General features: G+C 38.2%; 4 protein-coding genes across 7 annotated transcripts; 2 read left to right on the forward strand and 2 right to left on the reverse strand.

The window, feature by feature from the left end:
* Positions 1-307: 307 nt before the first annotated feature.
* LOC105675064 (ankyrin repeat domain-containing protein 11-like) lies at positions 308-7,892 on the reverse strand. The gene is made up of 5 exons (XM_012371863.2): positions 6,453-7,892; positions 5,526-5,895; positions 2,794-5,411; positions 2,424-2,657; positions 308-2,328 (listed from the first exon to the last, which is right to left on the reverse strand). The coding sequence occupies exons 1-5, from the start codon at positions 6,504-6,506 to the stop codon at positions 1,978-1,980; spliced, it is 3,627 nt and encodes a 1,208-aa protein (XP_012227286.2). The 5' UTR covers positions 6,507-7,892; the 3' UTR covers positions 308-1,977.
* Positions 7,893-9,513: 1,621 nt separating this feature from the next.
* On the reverse strand, positions 9,514-13,517 carry LOC105675065 (sarcoplasmic reticulum histidine-rich calcium-binding protein-like). Its single transcript, XM_012371864.2, has 5 exons — positions 13,150-13,517; positions 12,248-12,330; positions 11,438-11,671; positions 10,713-10,856; positions 9,514-10,589 (listed from the first exon to the last, which is right to left on the reverse strand). Exons 1-5 carry the CDS (start codon positions 13,295-13,297, stop codon positions 10,422-10,424), a joined length of 777 nt encoding a protein of 258 aa, XP_012227287.2. The 5' UTR covers positions 13,298-13,517; the 3' UTR covers positions 9,514-10,421.
* Positions 13,518-15,226: 1,709 nt separating this feature from the next.
* Positions 15,227-21,996, forward strand: LOC105675038 (transient receptor potential-like). Of its 2 annotated transcripts, XM_012371808.2 has the most exons (17): positions 15,227-15,673; positions 15,956-16,187; positions 16,341-16,538; positions 16,647-16,836; positions 16,917-17,102; positions 17,178-17,368; positions 17,660-17,838; positions 17,931-18,215; positions 18,403-18,593; positions 18,975-19,057; positions 19,155-19,276; positions 19,341-19,528; positions 19,837-20,027; positions 20,177-20,376; positions 20,443-20,745; positions 20,932-21,049; positions 21,212-21,996. In XM_012371808.2, exons 1-17 carry the CDS (start codon positions 15,500-15,502, stop codon positions 21,829-21,831), a joined length of 3,651 nt encoding a protein of 1,216 aa, XP_012227231.2. In that variant the 5' UTR covers positions 15,227-15,499; the 3' UTR covers positions 21,832-21,996. The 2 variants fall into 2 exon arrangements, with proteins under 2 accessions (XP_012227231.2, XP_067209755.1); XM_067353654.1 differs by lacking the exons at positions 15,227-15,673; positions 15,956-16,187 and having other exon boundaries at positions 16,435-16,538; positions 16,637-16,836.
* A 1,323-nt stretch (positions 21,997-23,319) lies between these two features.
* On the forward strand, positions 23,320-26,735 carry ZnT49B (Zinc transporter 49B). Of its 3 annotated transcripts, none has more exons than XM_012371811.2 (11): positions 23,320-23,603; positions 23,686-24,236; positions 24,293-24,482; positions 24,576-24,658; positions 24,778-24,901; positions 24,980-25,118; positions 25,201-25,524; positions 25,730-25,942; positions 26,032-26,166; positions 26,239-26,352; positions 26,444-26,735. In XM_012371811.2, the coding sequence occupies exons 2-11, from the start codon at positions 23,750-23,752 to the stop codon at positions 26,486-26,488; spliced, it is 1,854 nt and encodes a 617-aa protein (XP_012227234.1). In that variant the 5' UTR covers positions 23,320-23,603; positions 23,686-23,749; the 3' UTR covers positions 26,489-26,735. The 3 variants fall into 3 exon arrangements, with proteins under 3 accessions (XP_012227234.1, XP_012227233.1, XP_012227235.1); XM_012371810.2 differs by having other exon boundaries at positions 23,320-23,529; XM_012371812.2 differs by having other exon boundaries at positions 23,320-23,529; positions 23,731-24,236.
* Positions 26,736-26,874: the final 139 nt, after the last annotated feature.

Consider the following 26,874-nt stretch of genomic DNA (forward strand, 5'->3'; position numbering starts at 1 on the left):
AAGAAGTGGGAAGAAGATTCAAAGATACGTAAGCCAATAGATTTTATATTGAATACGCAATCGCACCGATGCATATACCGTTCTTTTGAAATTATTAGAAATTAATAACGCGAATAAAAGAAAATTACGCATTTCTTCTCTTTCTTCAAAGCCTTTCGATATCGACATCACTCATCTTAGATTATTCTTGAAGGCGTGGAAAAAAATATGGATAATTCTCGCAAAGAGCGAGAATGAAGCGCGAGGAACGCGGAGTATTTTCGGAACGTGCTATTTCGCACGTTCGCCATCGCATTTTTTTTTTTTTTTCCTACGTAGAACTGTTAAAACTGTGATATACTTGGGGATGCGTTTAGCTCGTCTTCTATCCGGATTTATCTGATAATTCGATGCGCATTGTCTCACACGAAAAAGCGCGTGTAAGCGCGATAAGAATGAAGAAAAAAGGCTGCGCTGCACTTCGCATAGTAATAGTTCTGACGTGCGCTTTGCAGAAGTACGCGGCCTGATATCGCGCGATACGTGATAATAACGGAGCGAGAACGGATAGGCTCGAGGCTGCTGGTCGATTCCCATGTGGATTAAGCGGCGGACAACACAACGTCGATATCGCCAACGCCAAGCATTCGGTATTCCCTCCGTCATTAGCAGTGCGCCGATATTAACTCGTTTCAATTGCGATCCTTCATCGCGGCCTGCGAAAGAGACTGATAGCAGACTTGATGAAGCGTGGATCGTAAATCGCCTGTCGTTTGCATCCGCGGCTTTCTCGCGCGGAAATTCTTCCTGCGATTCCCGGCTGAATGCCACGCGACCGATCGATACTTACGCTCGGAGACAAGAAAGACGGAAGAGTGTATTATCAGTTGGACGAGAGAGGAAAGGATAAGGATATTGAGAACGGTGCATCTCTCGTGCAGAATTAATTCTTACGATCACTCTCGTTAAATGTCCGCTTCAGAGAATCTTCAGAGGCGCTCGCGGAGAGATGTTTTTTCACGTCTCCTCTCGTTGGAACGTTAAAGAGACGTAAATGGCGCTATTCCGTAGCTCGTCTCAGTTGTATCCCCATGTGGATATTAATTCCTTTAACGCGACATAAAACCCAGCCATCCTGACGTTTACGGCGTAAACGCAAGCCAGAGAAGAACGAGGAGTTAACAGACGTAACAAAGAAATTGCAGGCGAAGTTAATCATTGGCACTCTTCCAATTGCCTAGTATTATTTTTTAATTAATTGTACCGCTCCAATTGAAGATAACTGATGGTAAATACAGGACATTTATTGGATGTCATCATCGAAATGTGATTTCAATAATGGTCCAAAGATATCTGCAAAATAAACTGGAATAATTACAAAATTAGCTGTAAAAAGTTTCATTTCTCTTAGCAGAAATATTGAGAGCCATAATTGTTAATAAATTATGTTTTACTGATGTGAAAGTATTTATGTAAGTAATATCAAGAAATACAATAACAAACAGACTAAATTATTGTCGTATATAATATTTTTTCCAATGCAACGTTCAAGCTTTATTTCTCGAGCGACATACAGGCACATTTCCATTGAATTGGAAAAACGAAACTTTATCAATACGGCAGCTCGTACGATCTTCCCGGTTTCTCAGGAAACTCAACTCGCGGAGGTCAATCAGTTACTTCCGCTCGAGTTAGTGCTCGCTACGACATTTCAATCACTCTCCTCTCACCCTTGCTTAACTAGAATTAGATAACAGAGTATCTTAAGCCGTCACGTATAATATATCGTGTCCCCAGTATAGGTGATCGATATAGACAACGGCGATTAAACATGCACTGCCCCTGCGAAGTGTGGTACACAACATTTCGATTATACGTGATCGATAATTCCGACGGTTTAACTATCCTAAAAGATACAGTCGCATCAAAGATCATGAGCAGGTGATAACTACGATAATTGCAAAACTATTAACTTCCCTGTAATTAGCGTCTTTCAGTTCAGCGATTGTGTTTGTGATCGCCACCCGCGCCACCGCCGCCGTCGCCTTCTTTATAGCTCCACTTTTTCCCATGCTCGTGCCCTTCTTTCTTGCCGTGCTTCTCATGATGATCGTAATGGTGATCGTGACCTTCGTCAGCTTTATGGCCCTTATGCTCGTGATGATGGCCGCCTTTCTCGTGCTTATCCTCCTTGCCGTACTTCGCCTCGTGATCCGCGGCGTCGTGGTGAGCCTTCTTCTCGTGACCGCCCTTCTTCGACTCGTGCTCGTGATGATGCTCGCCGTGCTTCTCCGTGCCATCGTCCTCGTGGAATTCGTCGAAGAACTCCGTCTTCTTCTCATATTCGTCCTGCGATCAGTGAAATATTATTGACATTTGGCCATCTAAGTTGTTATTATATGCGTTATTTTGGTATTTTATTTATTTAACTCTTTTCAATTTACCTTTTTGTGCACCGAATGCTCGCCGTGCGTACTGTGTCCTTTCTTGTGTTCACCCTTTTCGCCGAATTCTGCTGTCTTCTTGCCCTCTTCGCCGTGATGCTGCTGCTCGTGATATCCACCTTCTTCTTCGTGATTCTTCTTCTCGCCGTTTTTCTCATCGTACTCTTTGCTGGCATGTTCCTTATCGTGGTGTCCTTTCTCGGCTTTTTCATTCTCGTGCCAGACTTTGTATCCCTTTAAAAAGTTAATTCAAAAATTTAAGAAACTTCGCGTTTTGAACGTTACACATTAATAGTTTTTAAAATTATTTCACCAAAGTGCCTCGATTCGTTGTCAAATAACGAATAAATTAAATAATCACAAATTCTACCTTCTTTCCCTCCTCGCCCTCTTGTCCGTGATGTTCCTCTTCGTGTTCCGCGCCTTCGCCTTTCTCGAATTTGTGATTTCCCCCGTCTTTCTTCTTTTCATGATGTTCTTCATGTTTGTGCGCGTGTTCTTTAGTCTCGCCGTGTACGTGATCACGCAGTTTCTCATTATCAATATCCTGGTTTCCACTATCATATTTCCGATGACCGCGTTGATTATTATTATTATTATTCTTGACGTGCTGCTGTTGCTGTTGATTATGATATTCCTTGCGAACGTGCCTGGGATTAATTTCGCTGTATTCCTCACGCTTGTACTCTTCAGGACGTGAGTCTTTTCGTGGAATAGTTTGAGGCCGATATTTGCGCTTGTGTGTCGTGTCACCGCTCTTATTGTGTTTCTTTTCGTTTCTTTCGCGTTGTCTGTAAACGCGTTCATCGGAGCGCTGAGTGTACAATTTGTCTTCGGCAACGTTCTCTTCTTCGGAATCTTCGTGCTTGCGATCTTGCCGATTTTTCTTGGGCCGGTCGTCATCTGATTCTTTGTTACCGTAGAACTTGCCTACATCCTCGCGAGTTTTGTCATCGTTGTATCGCGAATCGGAATATTTATTGCTACTTTCAAGTCCGTACTTGAAATCAGCTTCGTAATCGTGCTTATCGCGGTTATCATTTTCTTTGCCACGTTTCTCGTAGCGCTGCTCGTCACTCTTGTTATCTTTCTTTTCACTCTTGTTGTCTTGTTGCTCTTCAGAATCATCTCGATCGTGTTCATATTTGTCGTATGGATGACGATAATCTTGATCATGTTCGTCTTCTCCGGCGCTCACGTGTTCATCTTCATGCGTTTCAACATCTTCTTCATCCTTGTTATTCTCATGTCGGATATTTTCATATTTTTCACGTGCGTCATTATTTTTATCATTTTTGTTATTCTTAGAATATTTATCCTGATGTTCGTAATCGCGTGTATGATAATCTTCCTTCTCTGTTTCTTCGCGATCTTCCTTCTCGCGTTGCTCATCTGGCGTCTTGCGAATCTTCGAAGCTCCATGATCGATCCGAGTTTTATAATTTGTAAAGTTATCTTTATCATCATCCGCTTCTCCTTCAGCTTCGTCCGCGTTTTTTACGCGAGATCGCTCATTCGTCTCCACGCTTTCTCCGTTGTCCTTGTCATTGAGTTCTTTTCCATCTTGCGAAGCGAATAATCTGCTTTCGTAATACGGCGCAACTGCAGGTTTAGCGGGTTGGACTTTCAGTAACGTGGGCGAAATGGGTTTCAGAGTTGAGTAAGGTAAGGTAGAAACTTGTTGCGAAGTTACCGGTTGCTTGTCTTGGTAATCTTGCACAATTACTTTCGGCACATTAAATACGTTTGGCCGATCGACCGAATACAAACGTGCGAATTTGTTGTACAGCGCAAGCTCGAGGTTCGCGTTTAAATCTGATTTTTCAGGATTGTCATACGTAGCGATCTTTGGTAGAAACTCATTTTTGTTCACGGTTTGCGGATTCTTTTGTCGCTGAAGAGTGTACGAGGGGGACGCTTGACTGGGAACGTAAGCCGTTTCCGCGGGATTCTCCGTAACGGCGTAATAATCCGACGAGCCGGAACTGCGAGGGTTGTTAGCAGCGATCAGGGGACTCTTTGTAGTGCCAATTACATCTGCATAAGATGCACTGTAATCTGCACTCGGCTTGTCAAAGACAGTTCTTCCCTTTGCGACACTCGCCGGCGGATTCGCCTCGGTGCTGACGATCGTTGCTGGACTTTCATCCACATTTATATGATTTGTGCGCTTTATCGGAATGTAGTAACGTGCCGGAGGCGGGCTGAAGAGCTCCGTTGGAAGAACCAGCGGAAGAATGTTCGCGGAAGAGCGAACGAGCTGTCGGTGATTGAAACCAGTCGGCGGGACACTCGGCTTTCTGTACAAAATATTCAAATTTGTTGCGACAGGTGCGCCGGGCGATTGCAATATGGAAAATGGTCTCGGCGCTACGTTATACTTGGACAGTAAATGAAGACTGTTTACGTCGCTCGGGACAATCGAATTTTTCGCGTTAAAAATATTGTAGGCGTTGCTGTTGTTCAACTGCGTATCAAACGCAGGTGCGATACGAGCCGGAGATTCTTGAGCGTTCCATTTGCGTGGGCTTTCGGGCTTTTCTGCGGTACTCAATAATGATTCTGACGATTCATTCTTCGCTCTCGCACCGGGTGCTTTGAAATAACCCTTCGCCGTGCCCGATTCGTTACTGTCAGCGGTTTCTTTGTCGACTTCTTCGATCGACGAAATTCGAGGACTCGCTGTGGTGCGATTCAGCTGTAAATACTTTTTAAATATACTCTTCTTCTTATTTTTTGCAGTGGGCGATGTATCAATATCGAAACGTGACGTTTTCGTCGCACCGACGTCACTCGCAGGATGAATCGTCGCTCCGGGAGTGTGGATCTGCCCCAAATTTTTTATTACTTGAGACAAATAAGAAGGGATGAATGTCACGTTGGCATTAGATACCATCAATTCGGGCGCTGTGCGCGATATGTTTCTCAGGACTTCGTGATAAATCTTCTCGAGATCCGTATTTGACCTTATGGTTTTATCGTGTATATCTGCAGAACAAATATATAGAAAATATAGAAAACTGATTTTCTCTTCGATATACGACACGCGAACGTTGTCGTGTTTCCGCTGCATTGGGGGAAAAGTAATCTCGCTTTATTTACCGTGAGTGCCATCGACGATTTTCCGCTTGGTTTTCCTCGACGTGATCCGCTGCGGCTCGTACTTCGCGATCACGCGTTTCAGCCTCTCCAAATCCTCGTCGTTCTCCGCGTTAACGGCCACGGCGTGCGATTGATCTGCATCCTGATCCGACGACGTCTGCTTCAAACGTCGTCTACGTGCATTGCGCTTGGACAGCAGCGAGATTATCTCGTCGCCGATCTTCGAAGGCTCTTCCGCCACTGCGTTCGCTGTTACGCGAGTATTGTTTCCACTTCCGGTAATGATCACCTCCTCCAGGATAACTCTGGGATCCCTTTTCACATCCGAGGCGTTGCGCCCTGCGACTGCGTCATCGATTTGTAACGTTAACTGCAAACACGCCAATTATGGAGGCTTATTATCATAAATATGTAAATCAACAACGCAAGCATCGTTTTACCAACCGCGGGACATCATTTGTTCGGGACGTGATAATTCGATCGCGCATTTTTCATTATCTTATGTACTTATTCATGGTAGCGAGAGTGGTAATTATTCATGAATGCGATAAAATATATTGTTACCGAATATGTCACGCATATTAATTAGATTAATGTCGGCTTGGGTGAAAACGCATGTAATATTTCACAATATTCGGCACTGCACAATTTTCGAAACCTCATTCTCTCTCGTTCCGGCGCTTTAATTAAAAGTTGACATAAACACGCGCGTCAGTCTGGCCTTTACAGCCGACGGCCCCCATATTTACACGTTTATTGCAAATTATTTATATCGCTATGCACGAAAGAGCATACATTATTCCAAAACGCCACAACACATGAGAAAAATTAATTAAATTCATACCGGTCGACCGTTTTATTTTTCATACTGATACCGGCGTTTTTACGGTGAAAAACGCATTTTAAAAACCATTATCAAGACATTACCAAATGAATTAACAACAGTAGCACCGTGGCCACCGACTTCCGGCAGGTTTTCATGATTCGTCGGGTCTACGACAAAGACTGAGCCGCGGTTCTGGCGCGGCCGGGCAATTATATCGTTTTCTCTATCAGAAAACCATTCGCAAATGATATGACAGTTTCACAGCGATTAGGCGCCTCGGAGTGTCGAAGGAGCCGCCGGGCAATCGGTCCTGCATCGATCGCTCCTTCGATACGGTTTCCTCCTTTCTCTGTCGATTGCACAAGATCGTCGCTCGGCCGGAGCCGATCTGAAAGCATCCCGATCTCTCATTACTTAGTCTATTATTAATGCGCCTTGCGCAACGCGTCGCGCTTTTTCTGCAAAGTATCGTAACACGCGGAAAGTGTATTCGACGTACGCAAAATATACCACATGGACGATTGACAATTGTATTTCTAGCGCTTTTTCTGCGAGTTTTTTTGATCAATGATTGCTATATATTAGTATTTATCTGCAATATTTCGCACTTGCATTAGTCAATTTGTCATCTGAAAAAGGTGTAATGCTCCGCGCTCGCGTGGAACGCAGCCTGGACAAATTATTCGCAATGTTGATCGAGAAAAATCAAACGCTGACAAATTCATGGCAAGTAAGTTTTATATTTCTACATAATTATAACGTTGGTTTGTATATCGGAATTTTATGTCGGATTAATGTTACACTTTTATATGCGGGACGTAATGGCAACGTGCATTTGCGTGAAGCCATACACGTTGCGGTTTCCGGCGTCACGTAAATTATTATTTCAAAGGAAATTGAACGAAACAAATTGCAGTCGTGGTAGTAATAATACAATATAAATAATCGAAGGAATTAACCACAAGCCATTAAACAACATAAAGACGGAACAGATTTATCTTCTTATTCTCTGCAATGCTCCAATAAATTTCAAAAAATGTCTCGAGTTATATTTTACATTGTGTACTCTTTTCCGTTATTTGCAATTCTGTTATTACGAGTTAACGGTATTTTACAAGATAATTTAAACACGGTATTTTAAAAATCTTAGAACCACAGAATAAAATATTAAAGTTTCTTAATTATGAAAGTATTGTAATACGCAAAAAATATATCTGAGACATTAAAATATGCTACACCGCGACTCATGATTTTGATCAATCACTGAGCGAGATTAAGATTGATTATGTCAGCCGGAGTGAAAAGAAGTAGCGCGATTTTTCGCATGATTATTATATTGAATTCCGCGTGCATTCAAGCCTAAATGGAGCGATTATGGCTACTCGTACACCGCCCGACATCCCCAGACTGCGCCTTAATTAAAAGACGTAATTGAAGGGAATTTGTTATGCAACTACTCGCAGTCGTTGCTTGAGTAGAACCGTTTCGAAACTTCGACGAATTCGATTTGGAAAGGCGCCTGCAATGACATTTCGAAATATTAGAGTAGCGAAACGATTATCGTCTTAAATGAGATACTTGGATTTATAAAATCATAAAGTAAGCAAATTTTTGTTGCAGCAAACCTTATTTCTCGTTTAATTTCAAGTAACGATTAACAAGTTTTAGCTTATAGGATAAAAGTTTATGAAAATTTCTGACAAACAATGGCTATTCTCGGTATTTTTCCTAAGAAAAAGAAAATTAATTGCATATTGTTTGAAAAACTATAAATGACACACGTTTTGTTAGACATGGGACAGTATATACGGTTGTATGAGACGAAGATACGTTTACACGTGTCCAGGAAATTACAATAATTGCCTCGATTCCTTGCCGAGCAGAATTTATAGATTTACGTCACAAGAGCAGAATTTATAGATTTACGTACATAAAAGGAGTCTGATATTTTTTTTACCTACAACGGATCCTAGCCGACAAACAGTCGTCTTTAATAATCCCGCAGTGCAATTTGCGCAAATTAGTCGTCTCGGCGGGATTTGCCACAGTTAATGCGTGCTGACCTCACTACACGCAACGGGGTCCTTCGTGTGCGTCTTTATTTCCACAAAATTCAACACGTGTCGTAAGAATCAGATGGAAGAAGCTCGTGGAAAACGTGCTGGGTAAAACATGTTCCTTTTCTGGGAGAGTCTCGCGCAAATTGAAAGGTAACAACGAAGTAACAATAGAAATAAAAATTGTAACAATTTTTTTATTTTTTTTTTAACCATGTTTCGTACAATTTCATGTTTCTTTTTTCTCCTTTGTTGAGACGTGTACTTTATTTTAAACTCTTAGCTGCAAGCGTTGTATAATAATACGCATTAACTTTGCAGTCTAAAACACAGTAATTAATTTTTTAGGAACAATGTAAATTTGCAATAATTAAGGGTAAGAAAGAATAACTCTAACCAATTAATTTCTGCAAACGCTACTTCGTTATTTGTTGCATAATCGCGGAATTAACTTACAGAACAATTGCGCCGCCGCGTCTAGGCAAATTTGCGTAAGCGTTAAGGATAAGCGCCCAACCAATCACTGCATGTGATACCAGCAGATCGACTGCGTACACAATATGCAATCGATTGCCGGAGAGTAAGTTTGATCGTCGGGTAAATTCACCAGAAAATAGGGCCATCGCGTACAATCGCGTTTTGATCAATTCCCTTGGCAATATACTCACGTTGTAGCGGGATTACATACCGCACGTTCTGAATGACTGTGTCAATATCGCTCACACATTAATTACGAAAACACTAGCTTACGCGAAGCCGCGGATTCAAGCTGAAGGATCAGGACGGAATACGTACGATGAAAATTATTTCATACGTAATAATGCGAATTCCCGCTATACAGAAATGTTACATAGCTAATAATTATATAATTATTTTATAAAACCACTACATTTTATTTTAACTTAATACATATATCCTCATTATAAAGAATTTTATATAAAGCTATTATCAATTTGCATTTTATAAAGCGCTGAACATGTCAAATTATTAGATTTTGCGATAGTTAATAAAATCGATAGCTAATCACTCTTCTTAATTAACTTGTAATTACATAATTAACTTGTTAATAATTCTCGCGTTAATTACTCTCATTTGAATATCCATCTGCTTTAATTAGGAAATTGAAGCTTTCGTGCAAAATACGATCTGACTGAGTTGTTTACTCATGAAATTATAATTGAAAGGCTTCCTTTGAGAATGCATTCGGCAACCTATTTACAATATAGAATTTACAATATAGAATTACAATGTAGAATAATAAACATCATTATTAATTTACACAACAAAAAATATAACAGTAATCAAATATAATATATTTTCAGCTTTTAATTAAAATAATACGCGAATTGTGAAAGCACGCCAAAGCAAAATAAAAATTCTAGCTTCTGTTGTTGAGAGAAAACGATGACTCGCAAGGTCGCCTCGATGCCATACATCTGCAACAAAGTGTACGAGTTTCGTTCGCCCGCACAATACAGCGTGCATCGAAGCACGACTGAATTTTACGCCAAGATTTTCACTTTTCCCAGGCGATCGGCGTCGCCGCGATAAAATAAGCGACAGCGTGACGCAGGCTTTGAGAAACTGCACACTCTCTCGATTTAAATAAGCAATTATATTTGCTCAAGATACTGTCATTTACATATTGTACATTTTATACACTTAGAAATGTAATAAGGGCGGCTCCACAACACACCGCTTATATTGCTTTTATTTACTTATCGTAATGTTCATCGATCAAAAATATTTGACTAAGACGTATATGTGCGTTACATGAAATCTATTTAACTTTGATAAAAACTTTGCAGCAAGTTCGCATGCCACTTACTCGGCGGCAAGAATAAAATTGTTATTGTCATCGTAATTCTTCTCGGCGTGCTAAGCGCACCTGACACACGCCGTTCGATATCACTCCAAACTTGCAGCCTTGATCTGTCCACAAAATTCTCGGCAACGTAAATGTAAGCAAAATGCGTCTGACGGTTATGTGAAAGTAAATCTCGTCTCGTCTCATCAACGATGATTTGATTTCGACCACTTGTGCCCCGAGGCGTGACCGCCTTTATGGCCGTGTCTCTCGTCGTGCTTGTGATGACTGTCATGCCCCTCGGCCGATTTGTGACCTTTCTTCCCGTGATTATGATGACCTCCCTCGTGCTTCTTCTCCGCGCCGTGATGACCCTGAGATAAGAAAGAGCGATATCGTATAAGCGTGATTTTCAAACGAAGTCGAATTAATACGGGAAAAATATGAACTTTGTGATGAAAGTGAAATTATTGAAAGAAGATAGTTTTGTTACTGACCTCATGATGTGCCGCGTGCAAATGACCTTTCTTTTCGTGGCCACCCTTTTTGCCCTCGTGCTCTTCGTGCCAGCCGCCGTGCTTTTCGCTTCCTCCGTCTTCGTGATACTCGTCATAAAAATCGTGCTTCTTCTCGTATTCATCCTTGAAACAATAAGTTCGCATACTTTTTTAAAAAACATAAGATATATCTAATTTTTTACAAATTAAATTAAAGTAATTGCTACATTTTTATTCAGTTAATTAAAATATTTGTCATTCGATATCATTTTTTCATTCTACAAATTATCGCGTATCTAAATAAAATTTGCATTTCTAATGAAGCATCTTAATATCATAAAAGCTCAATTTAATTACAAAGTCACGATAAAAAAATTAATAATATAACAAGAACAGAAACTGACAATTAATTTTTATGCAATATAAACTAAAGTGTTAAGTATTAGATGCAGCTCTCTCTCTCTCTTTCTCTCTTTCTCTCTCCAAGTAAGATTTCTAAATAAAATTTTATATTATTTAATAATTTAATTTATTAATCTGGCTTATTATATCCAGTAAATTAAATGTTATCTGCGTTGACTCAATAAATTATAAATTAAGATTGAATCTTAATTGTATGAGTCTTAATTATCTTATTTATTATTATCATATTATTTAGTTCATTTTATTTCAACGTATTATATTACAAATTAATTCAATTAATGAACTCGTATCAAGATTCGTACCTTCTTAAAGACGCTGTGCTCTCCTTTCGTACTGTGTCCCTTTTCGTGTTTTCCTTCCTCGCCGAATTTCGCGTCCTTCTTGCCCTCCTCACCATGATGCTCCTCGCCGTAATGACCGCCTTCTTCGTGATCCTTCTTTTCCTCACCCTCTTCCTCATCATATTCGCCCTCGTGTTTCTCTTTATCGTGGTGACCTTTGTCGCTCTTGTCGTACTCATGGAATGCTTTATAACCCTTTTTTGATCAAGGTGTAGCTTAATAAAACGTTATAAAGCATTTCCTACATAGAATCGCGTGTTATGGACCGTAAAAGAAGCTTGATGTAACAATAACGGGATACAATAAAAAGCGAAGATATATCTTCCGAAATGTTGTCGACCTTAAGATTAAAACCCTCACTAAAAGGCTAGCTAAATCGCGATATTATTAGAACTAATTCAACAAAGGAGCGAGATCCTCGAAATGAGAAACGAGTCTAGCTTGTTTTTATCTTTCGCGAGCACAAAGAGAGGGATTCACAGAAACAGCGGTGTCAAGACATGAAAAGGGTAAAATACCGTGACACAAAGAGATGAAAGGCTTTGTAGTCACGCGCGGATCACCTCTTTGCGACAAGGTCTGTGTCTCGTTTTGGGGAACGAAAACAACCATATAATAGATATTCTGCAAGGGTGGCGTAGAGGGCAGAGAGAAGAGGAACATCGTGGGCTTATATTGCGGGTAATAAAAGAGAGGAAAGAAGTCGTTTTTGACGAAGATGTCATTGACAACAGCGCGAACGTCGATAAGCTCGGCAGCAGAGAGTCATACCTTGTCGCCCTTGTGACCGTGCGTGTCATGGTGATCTTCTTCGCGTTTCGCGCCGGCGCCCTCCTCGTGATGTTTGTCGCCGCCTGTATCGAATAAAGTGTATATAAAGCCTGGCTGGCTCTTCATCGTCGGTAAAAGGTCACTCCCGTCTAACGAGCCACTCGATTTGCGTGAAAAAGCGAATTATTTACTCTGAGAGAGCTTCTGCTGTGCTCTTTTCGCCCCTCGCGCGCGATTCAAGGCCAATAATGAACGTTTATACTTGCAAATATTACTTCTCTCAAAGGCAAATAATGGACGTAAAATGTCGGAGATGGAATTAGCTGTTTGTTTGTTTAATGCAGAGTTAAACTCGTGCGAACTTTATTTTTTATTTTGCGTGCGCGTAAAAGGATCCTTTGATTGTCTGTATCCTTTGATTTGGAATATATTGTAGTATTAAATTATATTAAACGCACGACGCACGACGCACATTCAAATATTATATAAATTGAGGTATATGAAAATTAAATAATAAATAGCAAAATTGTTTTAATTGCATAAAAAAATAGAATGTATTAAAATGCTCGATAAAAACAAGTTATTAGAGATTAAATACAGCGAATGTAATGTATGTGTCATTTAAAACAGCGCGGTGTTCGAAAACGCTTCTAATTTTTTGGCACGTACAAATTAGCACGATCAACGGCAAATTTATCTTAAATTGACAACTGTATTAATGAATTGATAAAAACAATGTAAGGCTAATTCACGCGACAATATATTGTAAGAATACAGTATTAAAGACTAATATTTATTAATATTTATTTAATAATTTTTAAATATAAAACAAATCTTGTCGATTGTTTTCGTCAATTCTAGCGCTTTATTTTATTACAAACTAAACAGAAATTATTGCATACCTCCATGATTTGTAGCTTCCACGTCTAAATCTTTGTATCTGAAAGCAACCGGAGTTTTGCTGACCTTTCTGGCTGCCGGTGAGGCATCGAGAAAGACGGCTAGGGTTAACAGGAGCCACAATATTCTTAACACGCCTACACACGTCATCTTAGCAGCGTTCCACGTGCACGCCTAGGATGGAAGTTGCGTTCCGGAAGGTGAAGAAGAAAATGAAGCACTGAGATGCGCCAGCAATTGTAGCTCAGATTTATTGCACGGTTACTTCCTCTCCTCGTTCCTTTTTTCTCTCCGTCGCCAACCAGGCAATTGTGTTTTTCCCACAGGCTGGTGGAAAGGACTTTCCTTTTCCGTATGAAGGATGACGGCGTGGAAGTACGAAAAAAAGCGCGTCTTCTTGCTTTGTCGTCGCTGCTTTCACCTGCCGCGCTGCGAGCAAGAAGAAAACCGCGAGCGAAATATATATTTTATCGTCTTCGATTATTAGCGTGTCGATTCTTCATTTATTGATGTACTTTTAAATTGTAAATTTGTCAAGCGCTTTTGATTGGCAGCTTATGGCACAGTTTTGATTTGCATATTAATGCTGTTTCTATTTACAGTTTAAAGTAAACACACAGTTGATGTTAAATTTCGATTTCTAAAAATTAATTAAAACTCCGCATAAACTGCACAAACTATCTACAATGTCGAACAATAAAGTAATTATAACTCAGCTCATAGTTTATCTTCTCCCACGCGTGCTTCAGACATAATATCGACTTCTGGCGCGCAACATATTATGCGATATACATAATGAAAACAATGGAAAACGCCACAATGAAGGGATGAACGAACGAGAAACACAAGAAGCTAGCCAAAGGACGTGGGTGGCTTATGATCATTGAATGCTGAATCCTTTGAATTAAGCCATCGAACAAACATCGCGCTCACCATCAAAGAGACGAAGCTGATATGCAAACAATTACTGTCTTTCCTTCTTTCTCCTCTCCGAATACATTTTGCATCGTCTCGACGTCTTATTTTCATCATTATCGTCGCCGTCGCGGAAAAGCCGATAAACCGCACAGAAGGATATTTTGAAACGGATTCCACATAATGAATCTCTCTGTCGTATAATTAGGATTATTAATCTACGCTGTATTGCCGGATACTAAGCGTTCTTACATTAATGAATTGCAATTGTTTCTCGACATCACAGTTTACTCCGTGCAACTCAAACGTTCCCCGCTATTGAATACGTTGCGGCAATAGCGAGTTAAATATTTGTGTGCAACGTTTACTATATTCTCTGCAGTTTCTCACCGTCTGCACAATTTCAATGTCGACGCGAGCCACAGTAGATTTAACAGCTGCAACTGATTTCTACTTTTATACGACATTGAGCAGCTTATAGAAGCAGTTTATAGAAAGTCTAGCCTTCACTTGAATAAAACCTGTAATAAAATTATCAATATTCTTCTCACTCAATTCTGTAGAATCAATTTTTTCTTCATAACAATGTGGAAAAATTCGAAACACTTATAATTTTTTAGCAGAAATATTAACGATATAGAAAATAAAAGAAAAAAGATACATAATAAAATAATACCTCTCAAACAATTTGGAAAAAATTATAATTCTAATTTAACAATAATTAAAAATTAAACTAGAAATTAAGAAAGTGCAATTAATAATAATCATCTCTCTCGCAATTAATGTAATATTATCGCTAAAAAAGAATTATCTCCGAATTAATTAGAAAAATTATAATTAAGAGAAAGTTTAATGCTTCCGAGTTAGCCTGAATTCGCGAAAGGGGGTTGCCACCTCAATTGACAATTGGAATATTATGTAACGCGCGATAACGAGGATTTATCTGTCCTCAAAACCGCCGCGTTAGTGGTTTACTCATTTCACGCCAGCGTTCCCTCGATCCGACCGCGCTCTTATTCGAAATGCAATCCGTTTGGCGGCTAACGAGATATCAGTAAGCAAATTAGCCAACGGCACAGTCATAAGTGACAGCGGCGGCGTTACTGCGATCTGCGCCATCCGCAACAAAAACAAAGTGTAGGTTAATACGCGTAATTCGATTTTCCTCATCCCCTATATAAATCGATGTCACGCGCCACGCTCGCATGGCTCGAGGGCAAAAAAAAAATATTTCAACGTCGCTCCCCTTCGCGCGAGGTATCATTTTTAACTCCGGAAGACATCCGGCATTCTCCTCACGCAAGTCGCGGCTTCTTGTGTCTCATTATCGCGGTCCGTCGGCGAAGAAAAGTTATTTCGACGCTCGTTCTTGGTGCGCGAACAATTTAAATGAAGTCGGAGGTAATCAAAACGGGAGGGTGAGCCAAACGCTTCAAGATGAGCGAGGTGAGAAGAGAGAAGGACACGGAGGCCGCGGCCGAAGGTACGGACGACTACGTACTTCACCTCCCACGTCCTCTCAATCTCGAGGAGAAAAGGTATTTGTTGGCCGTGGAGAGGGGTGATCTTCCCAACGTAAAAAGGCTTTTGCAACTTGCAAGCAAGAACAAGGTAAACATCCACCCCAATTCAAAGAAAATAAACAAGGGCTCGAAAGAATTTCCGAACGAGTGTCGTCATTAGAAATTCGCAAAGTTTGTAAACGTTGCTCTAATAAAAAAGAAAAACAGAGGTCTATAATTTGATAAAAAAACAAATGCGCTACCATTGATATTTATTTTGATTAATTGAGTTCAATTTGTCTGTGTATATATTCGCGGAAAAAAAATCTGGAAATATTTCACAGATAAAAACCGTCTGAAATTGAGATGTTTTACGATAGACGCGCTTCAGTTGTTTCAGGGAAAACCGCTGGATGTGAATTGCGTGGATAGCTTGGGTCGCGGCGCCTTGACATTGGCTATAGAAGCGGAAAACTTAGAGATGGTTGAACTGCTCATTGTAATGGGAGTCGAAACCAAGGACGCTCTACTCCATGCCATTGATCAGGAATTTGTAGAGGCGGTCGAGCTGCTGCTGGAACACGAGGAGCTTCTTACGGCGAACCAAGTGACCGAATCTGATTGTGAGTCAAAATCGCGATTGTTAATCTAAAAGATATAATCACTGAAAATTGATAAAATTGTGCTAAAAGACATTCGAAATATATTAACCGATCGAGCTTTTAGTGGCGCTTTTTCACCATTAATCCTATTTTATTATTCTTTTCTTTTTACAGCCACAAAGGAGATTGTACATAGCTGGCAAAAAGTTGATCCGGCGTCGGCTAGATATCCAATGGACATGACACCCTTGGTGCTCGCGGCGCAACGCAATAATTATGAGATTTTGAAGCTTCTTCTAGACAGAGGAGCCACTCTGCCGATGCCGCACGACGTGAGATGCGGCTGTGAAGATTGTCTCCGAGCGGCCACAGGTCGGATTGATACTAATGAAAAATTTTTTATTCAATGATTTAAAAAATCTTAGAGAATATATAGACAATTTTGGTCGATAAAGGATGTATAATTGTAGCATTCTTTAGGCGATCCCTTGAGACTGTCATCCACCAGGATTTCCGAATATAAGGCTCTGGCGAGTCCGAGTTTAATAGCTCTGAGTTCAACGGATCCTTTAATGACAGCTTTTCAATTGAGCTGGGAATTAAGACAATTGACCGTATCGGAACCGGAGAGCAGAGCTGAATACTTAAAATTGCGCCGACAAGTAGAAAAGTGAGTTTTTTATTTCGCAGAAAGTGATGCGAACTATTCTTACGTATTCGGACTGAAAATTTTCAAGTTGCTTCCAACAGATTCGCTGTCGACTTGTTGCAACATGTTCGAACCACCACAGAACTGGATACTATCCTCAATTACGATCCCGAGGAAGAGAATGTCGAGCTCAGCAAGCAGTTAGCTCGGCTGGAACAAGCTATAGAATACAAACAAAAACGATTTGTCTCGCACTCTCACGTTCAACAGCTACTGGCGGCGATTTGGCAAGTCTGCGAAATACGAAATTCTAAAGAGCTACTTATGTAAGAGTCATTGGTCTTACAAAAATTTCATTAAAGGTACGAAGGTGTTCCCGGGTTTCGACGAATGTCAACCTTTCAGCGAGTCGGCATTCTTGTGAGGACTGCAGTTTTGTTTCCATTTTATTGCATAATGTATTACTTGATGCCGCAGTCGAAAACAGGACTACTTATGCGAAGACCTTTCATGAAATTCTTGGTTCACGCGTCGTCATACTTATTTTTCTTGTGTAAGTTTAGGAATTTATTTTTATTTCAAAATACTAATTAAGAAGAATATTTCATAAATGTATATGTATATAAGTTTTTTATTTATTGCGCGTACACTGAAGATGGCCGAATCCAATGTGCCGAAACATTACATGAATGAATAATTCATATTTCTTTCACTTTAACTTGGCTCTGGCTTTTATTAGCTCCGTTATACCTTAAATTATTATATATAACTTTTTTCGAAATAATAAAAGCAACTGTGTGTCTGTATGTGTCTGTGTTATTTAATTCCGTATATCCGTACGCAGTTGTGCTCATGCTGGTGTCTCAACGCGCGGAAGTGGAAATCGTTAGACTCTTGGGAACTCAGGAAATGAAAAGAAATCTCGAGACTTATTTAGCTCGACAAAGAGGCGCGGCTCCTACGCCTTTAGAAGGTATCGTCGTGCTCTATGTCTTCGGATTTATTTGGGAAGAAACAAGAGAAGTATGCAAGTCAAATGAGTCAATATTTTCCTATATATATATTTTTTTTAATACAATGAGCTTGTTTAAGCTGACAATTTCGCAAATTTCAAGGTGTACGTGGACGGTCTGAAGGCTTATTTACGGGACATGTGGAACTTCATCGACTTCACGAGAAATATGCTCTATTCGATGACTGGTGTTCTCAGATTGGCAGCTTATCTTCAGCAGCGCGCCGAGATACGGCAGGATCCGTCCGCCGCGCTAATACCGAGAGAAAATTGGGGCGATTTCGATCCGCAGCTGATCGCGGAAGGTCTTTTTGCAGCCGCGAACGTTCTTAGCGCCTTAAAACTCGTTCATCTTTTCAGCATTAATCCGCATTTAGGACCTCTTCAGGTATTTTTCAAAAATTTCGTTACGTCAGACTGATCTAATTTTTCTTTTGTCAAGTTGTCTATATTTAACTGTACTGCTGCAAAATTCTAAAATTCTAATAAATACTGCGATTCGCAATTTTCAATAATAATTATTACATCGTTGATTTGTTGGATTTGTATTAAAGAAAATTGTAAATTTTACTTAGATCTCGTTGGGCAGAATGGTGATCGACATCGTGAAGTTCTTTTTCATCTACACTTTGGTATTATTCGCTTTCGCCTGCGGTTTGAATCAACTACTGTGGTATTTTGCGGAATTGGAGAGGCAGAAATGTTACAGCGGAATGTTGGATCCCTCGTGGGATGCCGGCAGTGACGCCTGCTTAAGATGGAGAAGGTGAGAGGAATAATTGAATTTCCGGAAAGATGAATGAAAGACGTGCTTGCTTCCCTTCTTTTCAAGCCACATTTCCGACTGTGTGCTTCTAATAAAAAATAATAAATTCTAACAATGTCTTTGAAACTTGTATGTTGAGCAATAAATTTTTTATTAGAACTTTATTGTGAGCAACAGCTCGCATATTACGTCATGAATCAGTAATCGTCAGAAATCTGTATTAATTTAGAAAAAAAATTTTTTTAAAGATTGACAAAAATTTATTGATTTTTATTTATACATATTACATTAATATATAATATTTTTAACACGAGAATTTCTAAACATGACTCAAAATATTTTACGAACGTTTTTAATCGATTTCTCGCAAAATGTTTTTAGATTCAGCAATCTATTCGAATCATGTCAGAGTCTTTTCTGGGCCAGTTTCGGCATGGTCGGCATTGAAACCTTCGAACTTGCTGGTACGTTAATGCGTGCAACACGGCTGTGAAAAGCGATGCCTTTCGCTTATTAAAATTCACGCCTTGTCATTGGCAAAATCAATGTTATTACTTCCAGGAATCAAATCGTACACCAGATTCTGGGGTTTACTGATGTTCGGATCGTATTCCGTGATTAACGTGATTGTTCTACTGAATCTACTGATAGCTATGATGAGCAACAGCTACGCCGTTATTGAGGTAAGATTTCGAATAATGTTCGTGATGTGAATGATCTCGTCAACGGAGGCATTGATGCCGGTAGGAACATTCCGATACGGAGTGGAAATTCGCGCGAACGAAGTTATGGATGAGCTACTTTGAGGACAGCGGAACCCTTCCGCCGCCCTTCAACATTTTCCCTCCACCAAAATTGCTTTTCCGACTGTGTGGCTTAAAGAAGAAGTCACTCGGCAGACGTAGCAGTCAACGGCGACGTGCGCGTGAATACAAGTATGATGTTTTTATAAAATTCCTGAAAAAAAAAATAATACGAGGATAAGTCAGAAATTATCCGCAATTTTTTGAAGTGAAACATAATTTTCACATCGTGGACAATTTTTGACTTAGTATATTAATATAAAAGTTGTTAGCACAATTTAATTGAATAATTAATATACTAGAATACGATTTGATATTTCGATAATTAATCTGCGAACAATAGTATGATAACAATAGCACGTTTACACTATGTCTTTGTATATAAGCTACATGCGTCTCCCTGCTGTTAAATTGTTTGTAAACAATTATTAATTGTGTAGATACGGAGCTGTCATGAAAGCTTTGATATGGCGTTACATTGTGAAGGCACACAGCGAGCACGAGATGGAACCTGTCACCGAGGACGATGTCCATGAACTTAAGACCGACTTGTCGTCCTGGAGATGCGAACTCTTGGACATCCTGCATAGAAACGGCATGAACATCGGTGAGGCCAATAAGAAGGAAAAGAGTAAGTATTTTTGTGTAAATATTTATCGTCTTACTAGAGAACAAAAATCTGTAAAAATAAAACCTGAGAATAAAATTTCAGGTTTTTGAAAATTTAAATAAATACGTTGCCTGTTTTCACGAAATTTAATTTTGTAAATAAATTTCTAGCTATATTGGGCAAGAAAATGAAAATCTGGGAAAGAAGACTGATGAAAGACTTCCAAGTGGCGGGTCCTGTGAATCTAGCTGACGCTGATCTTCAGGAGGAAATTGATCTTCAGCAGCACGAAGATGAGAGCAACATCGAGAGATGGAAAAGAGTTGCCAGATTAGCCGTATTGACTTCGGCCGAACATCGTTGGAGCCAAGTACAAAATTTGTTATTTAATAAAAAAGCAAAAGCTTGTCAATAAACATTTTATCATAATTTTCAGATCGTAAAAAGCGCCGTGAAGAGCTCTCAAATTGGCAGAAGCAACAGTAGGGCGTCGTTGCAGAATCAACAGAGCTTGAAGAGAGCTATAGAAGAAGCGAAACGCCTAAAGCAAAAGAGTCCAGTGCCACCGATTGTGCCAATGGAATTGCCGGAAACTACAGCGTCGACGATACTGCATGTTCTGCATGATATCGTCGAAACTGACGATACTAAAGTTTCAGAAGTAAGATCTCTAAGAGATGAAACTCCAGAGCAAACTAGAAACGGGATTGGTTCTCAGCCGTTTGATCCCATCTTTCAGGTATCAAATTTATAATTAACAACATCCGAAAGCACTCCGATAAACATCGAGTGATTCTTACTTTAAGTAATTTTTTTAACTGTAGAATCAATCGGCCGTAATTTGCAGAAAATTTTTAATTAATCTAACGCATAAATTATTTAAGAATTAGTTAGTCTAATATATATATATATATTTTTTGCGCAGACCACAACATCCTCGGTCGATTTTGTTAACGAAACCACCACGAAAGCCATAGCGCCGTTATTGCCGGTTCGTACATCACCGCCGCGAGTGATTAAGAGAAAGGCACCTGCTCAAATCGGTACTCAATCATTAATCAATAATTATTTAATTATCTGCACACTTGAAGAGTTGTAATATTATTTATATTAATTATTAAGTAATTAACAATCAATTATATGACGAGAAATTATACCACGATAATATATTTAATTCGCAACAGTATATTTATTTTCTTTCGCAGATCAACCGTCAACTTCTGCTCAAGCCGGAGCTACACAACCCTCGACTGCTGCGAATATTATTCCGGCTGCCTCTATTTCATCCGCAACTACTGCAGTTAGCGCTACACCCACGATTATTGTTACAACTGCCACAACTGTTGCAACAGCTTCCGTCATTGCGAAAACTACTGCGACCTTTGCTGCTGCCAAATCTACTGCTACTACTGTTACTGCCAAATCAACTACTTCTACTACTGCGAAACTTGCCACTACTACTACTGTTACTACTCCTACAACTACTGTTACAAAAACTTCTTCTAGTTCGCTCACAGAAAGTCAAAGCAAGCCCACTACTGCTCCCACGATTATTGTTACAACCGCTACATCTATTGCAACAACCGCTTCCGTCACTGCAAAAACTACCACGACTTTCGCCGCTGCTAAATCTACTACGAGTGCACCTTCAGTCAAAGACGGAAGTTCGGTTAGAGCACGACCGAAAGCTTTACACAGCCCTAAACTCCCAACTATGCCGTCGCTGACAATCATTACAAGTTCGGATAGTGGCAATGACGATCGAGAGAAGCTCGTAAACGTTACGTCGCATAGTAAACCTTCAAGAGGAGGAGGATGGCTTTAAAGAAGAATAATTTTAACACGACGGAAAAAAATTATATTAATCAATTGACACAAAACGCATTTTATCACATTTTGCATAAAAAACCACGGAAAAAAATTATCAATAATTACAAATAATATTTAATTCTACATATAAATAACGTTCAATAAAAGTATATTAATTAAAGATGATTTTATTTTTATGTAAGTTTGTCAACCTCTTATATTACATAATGAAGATTTAATGCAAAATATTTATTGCCACTTTTAAATTATATGTTTTTATTATTAATACATAATTCAGATATGTAAACTATTTAAAACTTTAATTATTATCTTTTATAATAGTCTACACACAATTTACATTTTTTCTAAGAAAAAATTGCGCAATAATTAGCCGTGTAATGTCTCCACGTTTTCGCTTTCTAAAATTTTTCTTTTCATTATTGATCTGCACGTGTCGCTACCATACACAATTTACTGTACGCTCTTCGTCTGCAATGCTTTCCCTATCATCAAATCATATCTATGGGCGCCTTTGAGCAATACGCTCTTCCGAATTGCTCCGTTATCAGCATATAATCTTCTAAGGCAATCACAGTCGTTCTCTTTACAATAGATAAGTCAATTCTAGCCACGTGTATTATCAAAGTCAAAAGCCGAAGTTCTCACATTACTCGGCCGTCTATGTAACCACCCTTCGTGTAACCGATATTCTTATCAATCGACTTCTGCGAATCGAAACCATACCACTGCTTGATTCTTGAGAATCGCGTTCTCGTCGAACATCAATCGAATGCCGCACTTGCACACGGCACAATTACTTTATCAGGCAAAAAATTTTATATATTTAGACCTCCAAAGCCCCGGGATCAATCCGTCAGAAAATTTTGAAACACGTTTAAGTCACACTGGCTCGAAGTTCAAACTTTAATCTGTAAATTTTTAACTCATTAAAAGTTCGTTAGTGACACTCTATTGCCTTTCCGATAGCAAGTTTGAAAAGAATGTTTCTTCTTAATAATTTTTTAGCGAAAAAAATTTCTATAATCAGCTCAATCCGATCTTATTACAATTATATCATGCAGAATTCGACGAGTCTAAAAAAAAAAGTGACTAGACGGATTAAAATTTAATCAAATATAATTCTAATAGTCGAGTTTTCCGAATTTTTCTACGGTCCGATCTAAGGAATTTTTATTCTATAATGGAATTTATTCCAACACTATAATGAAATTCTATAATACTAAAACGGTTCTTCGACCGCGTACATGTATTTTCGAAAAACCGATCAAATTTCGCGCTCAGGTCCGAGCACGCCGCAATCGCACCAGAATATACATCTCTCTTATTATTAGCAAAAAAAAAATTTAACTGAGATTTAAATCCTATTAACCGAGATTCAAACTCTATTAGCCGAGATTCAAACACTGTCAGCCAAAACTCAAACCTTATTAACTGAGACTCAAACCCTATTATCCGAGACTCAAACCTTAAAAATTCTCAAAGTGCAGTAAGTGCTACTCAGTCGAACACAGATGGTCTTGTCTCTTTACATCTATGCGGCGAATATGGTTATTGACAGTTCAAGGTGTTAATAGCAAAAAGATTTAAAACAATCTTTTTGCTTCGTTTTTGGATTAGTCAATTATTATACAATGTCAGTATTGTAGCTATCTAATAATGTGCTGATTTTAATTGTTGTAATTAAACAAGAAAGGTGAATGTTTTTATAGTGAATTGTTTTTCATAACAAGTGCATTATATTTATATTATAAAACAAGAATTCAAGAAGTAATATTATTATGCCGTTTTACTGTCTTTGTATACACTTATAAAAAATTTTCTATTTCTTAACCAATTAATTTTGTTATAGGTTAGGTAAGGTATATTTGTATAACAGTAAATTTTCTGTAAAAAGGTGAGAAGGAAAAAGAGCAATGATGTTACATTCATCCTGCAATCTTTTGAATTTTATTCGAAACGTAACTTGCCGATATCATGCCGATCAATCGTGCATATTTCATATTGGATTGAGTAAAAGACATGCCAGTATTTTAATAATGCCCAAGTATGATACACGATACAAAGTATATACGCTTATAAATCCTCAAAAAATTGTGGCTAATAAAAAAACACTCCAGTATGAGGATTACAGATGGATTCGTACAACAAGGTTTCTATCTGATGATGTAAAGTCTAAAGATAAATCTGACAATGAGACAAAATTAGTTGAAAATGTTCAGCAGAGGATAATAGAATTAAACGAAGAGAAACTAGGCAAATTAAAAGAAAGAGTGTTAAATATAGAACCAATTAGTACTATTGATGAGAAGGAAGAAGGAAAAGAAGAAGCGACAAAACTTGCTGTAAAACAATCCACAGAATCTAAAGAATCGTCAAAAGATGATGCTACGTCGAAAAAAGGTACAACACTATATATTGACACTTACATTCTTGACAATAATTTTTGCCATTTATAGCCAAGAAGAAAATCAAAGCTGATAAATCTACATTTTCCTTGGAGCGCAACTTTATTACGCCTGTGAAAGCTATGTCAGATTTTTTATTAAAACCTACTGATTTGGAGACCTTACCAAAAACAAAGAGACGTTCTCCATATGAGTTTGAGCCACCTATCACAGTTTATTGGAGGAAAGACGTTGAGGCTAAGTAAGAGAATTATTCATAAATTTAAGCAATGTCTAGCTTTATACATGTATATGGAAACACTTTAATTAACATTAACGTTTTATTTATTTCCAGAGCTTTGGAGGTATGGGGCTCTCAAGAAGCCTTGTTAAAGGAACTTTTAAAGAAAGAAGTTGAACGAAAAATCTATCAACAAAGTAAATGTGTTTCTTTTTATTTACTTGTTTAATTTGTTATTGTTAATGATATGTTGGAAACATTCTCCTAATAGAACAATAGTTGATGCAAAGATTGAAATCTAAGCTTTTTATCACAGATGTTTTTACTGTCAAACGGAGGTTGAGGGATTACAGACGGGAAATTGGCAACAAGACAGAAATAGTTCAGAAAGAAGGTCTTTTTGGAAGATCTGGTAAAGTGGTGCTGACTGCAATAGCTATGTATGTACAAATACATGACATAACTAAATGCATACTTATACGATTATAAATCTTAATTGATCTATTTTGTTCTTCCAGAAATGCAAGTAATTTTTTGTGCAAATTAATTGCTTGGCTATATACTGGTTCGCATAGTATGTTTTCTGAATGTGTACATTCAGCAGCTGATACTTGTAATCAATTGATTTTAGCGTATGGTATACATAAATCAGTGCAGGTAAGTAATTGACGCTGGAAACTCCATGATTTCTTTTGAATAGTTTTTTTAATCTGTGTTTTAATCAATCAATAATTTGTAGAATCCTAATCCAGATCATCCGTATGGTTACACGAACATGAAGTACGTTTCCTCATTGATATCAGGCGTGGGAATTTTTTGCGTTGGCACGGGTCTTTCCATCTATCATGGAATTCACGGTCTTCTGTTTCCCGCGCCGTCAGATTCTTTCTTTTGGGCATTCTTCGTCCTGGGTGGATCCTTGTTGTCTGAGGGGGCGACTTTAATGATGGCGTTGCATTCTATAAAGAGAGGCGCAGAGGAGAAAAAAGAAAGCTTGAAACAGTTCGTTTTAGAAGGACAAGATCCATCCGTGAATGTTGTGCTCATGGAAGATTTCGCCGCTGTAAGTTATTTTTCTTATTTTCTAACTTTGTAATTTAAATTTTGTTTTAGATTGATAGAAAATTTTTCTAGTTTTAAAGATAGAAAAATTTAGTAAAAAGTATAATTATTGAGATAAAAGTATTCATCAAAACTTAAAAAATTTATTAGACTATTAAACACTTTATTACTTATTCAGAGATGTATTTAATTCTGACGTCACTTAGGTACTTGGAGTGATTGTCGCAGCAGGATGTATGGGCTTGACCTCTTATCTAGAAAATTCAGTGTTTGACGCCGTTGGTTCGCTTCTGGTTGGCGGTCTGCTTGGTGGAGTGGCGTCCTTTATAATTTATTCGAACGTTGCTGCACTCATAGGACGGAGTATATCACAAGAAAATCTCGATAAAATTAATGCTGAATTAGAAGCAGATATAATGGTAATGTTTCTTTTGAAATAAATTATATGATATTTAATCATTTTTTTCTAAATATATGGAGTTTTTACACATATTTATGCTCATTTTAGGTCCGAGCAATACACGACGTCAAAGGCATTGACATGGGTAATAATTTAGTAAGATACAAAGCCGAACTGGATTTTGATGGACGAGAACTCACAAGATCTTATCTAGACAAGCATGATCTTATTGCAATGCTGGAGGTATTAATATCACATTTCTGTCTTTATTAAAGGTGTAATCAGTAAGATATTAATATTAAATATTGGTTGTAGGAAGTAAAGAATATGCAAAATATTGACGAATTAGAAGCGTTTTTATTAAAACATGGTGAAAATATCGTTGATATGCTTGGTGGAGAAATTGATAGAATAGAATTAAAATTAAAGGTAAAGTTTAATTTATACCAATAAATCTGATTTTTTAATAGAAATAAAATTGATTAATAATAATAATATAATTTCCCTTATTTAATTTCAGAAAAGTCATCCGGAAATACGACATTGTGATTTAGAAATTCTGTAAAGGATTATTATATTGCACAGTTTTTTAAGTTAAAAAAAATGCTATATAAAGCTGGGTGTAAATTATTATTTTAATATAACAATTCAACACATTATTTTAATAGGACTTTTATTATATAGGCATTCATAGGATAGAAGCTGCGATTTCATCTAGAAAAACATTTTTTGTAAAAGTTTTGTGTAAGTTGTGTACGCTGTAAAAATTATTATACTTTATTCAGTAATAAATTAAAAGAAATTTCCTAAAAGTATTGTTAATCATGTTCTAAAAAATGAAAATAATGCAATCTCTGTTACTTTTTGAAATAATCTTACGAAAGCAAAAAATTTTTTTTTTAAATTTAAATTGTAATTAATTTTTGTGACATTTTCATCTCAATTGCAATA

The sequence above is a fragment of the Linepithema humile genome, chromosome 4 (genome assembly GCF_040581485.1).
Source record: "Linepithema humile isolate Giens D197 chromosome 4, Lhum_UNIL_v1.0, whole genome shotgun sequence".
Lineage (NCBI taxonomy): Eukaryota > Metazoa > Arthropoda > Insecta > Hymenoptera > Formicidae > Linepithema > Linepithema humile.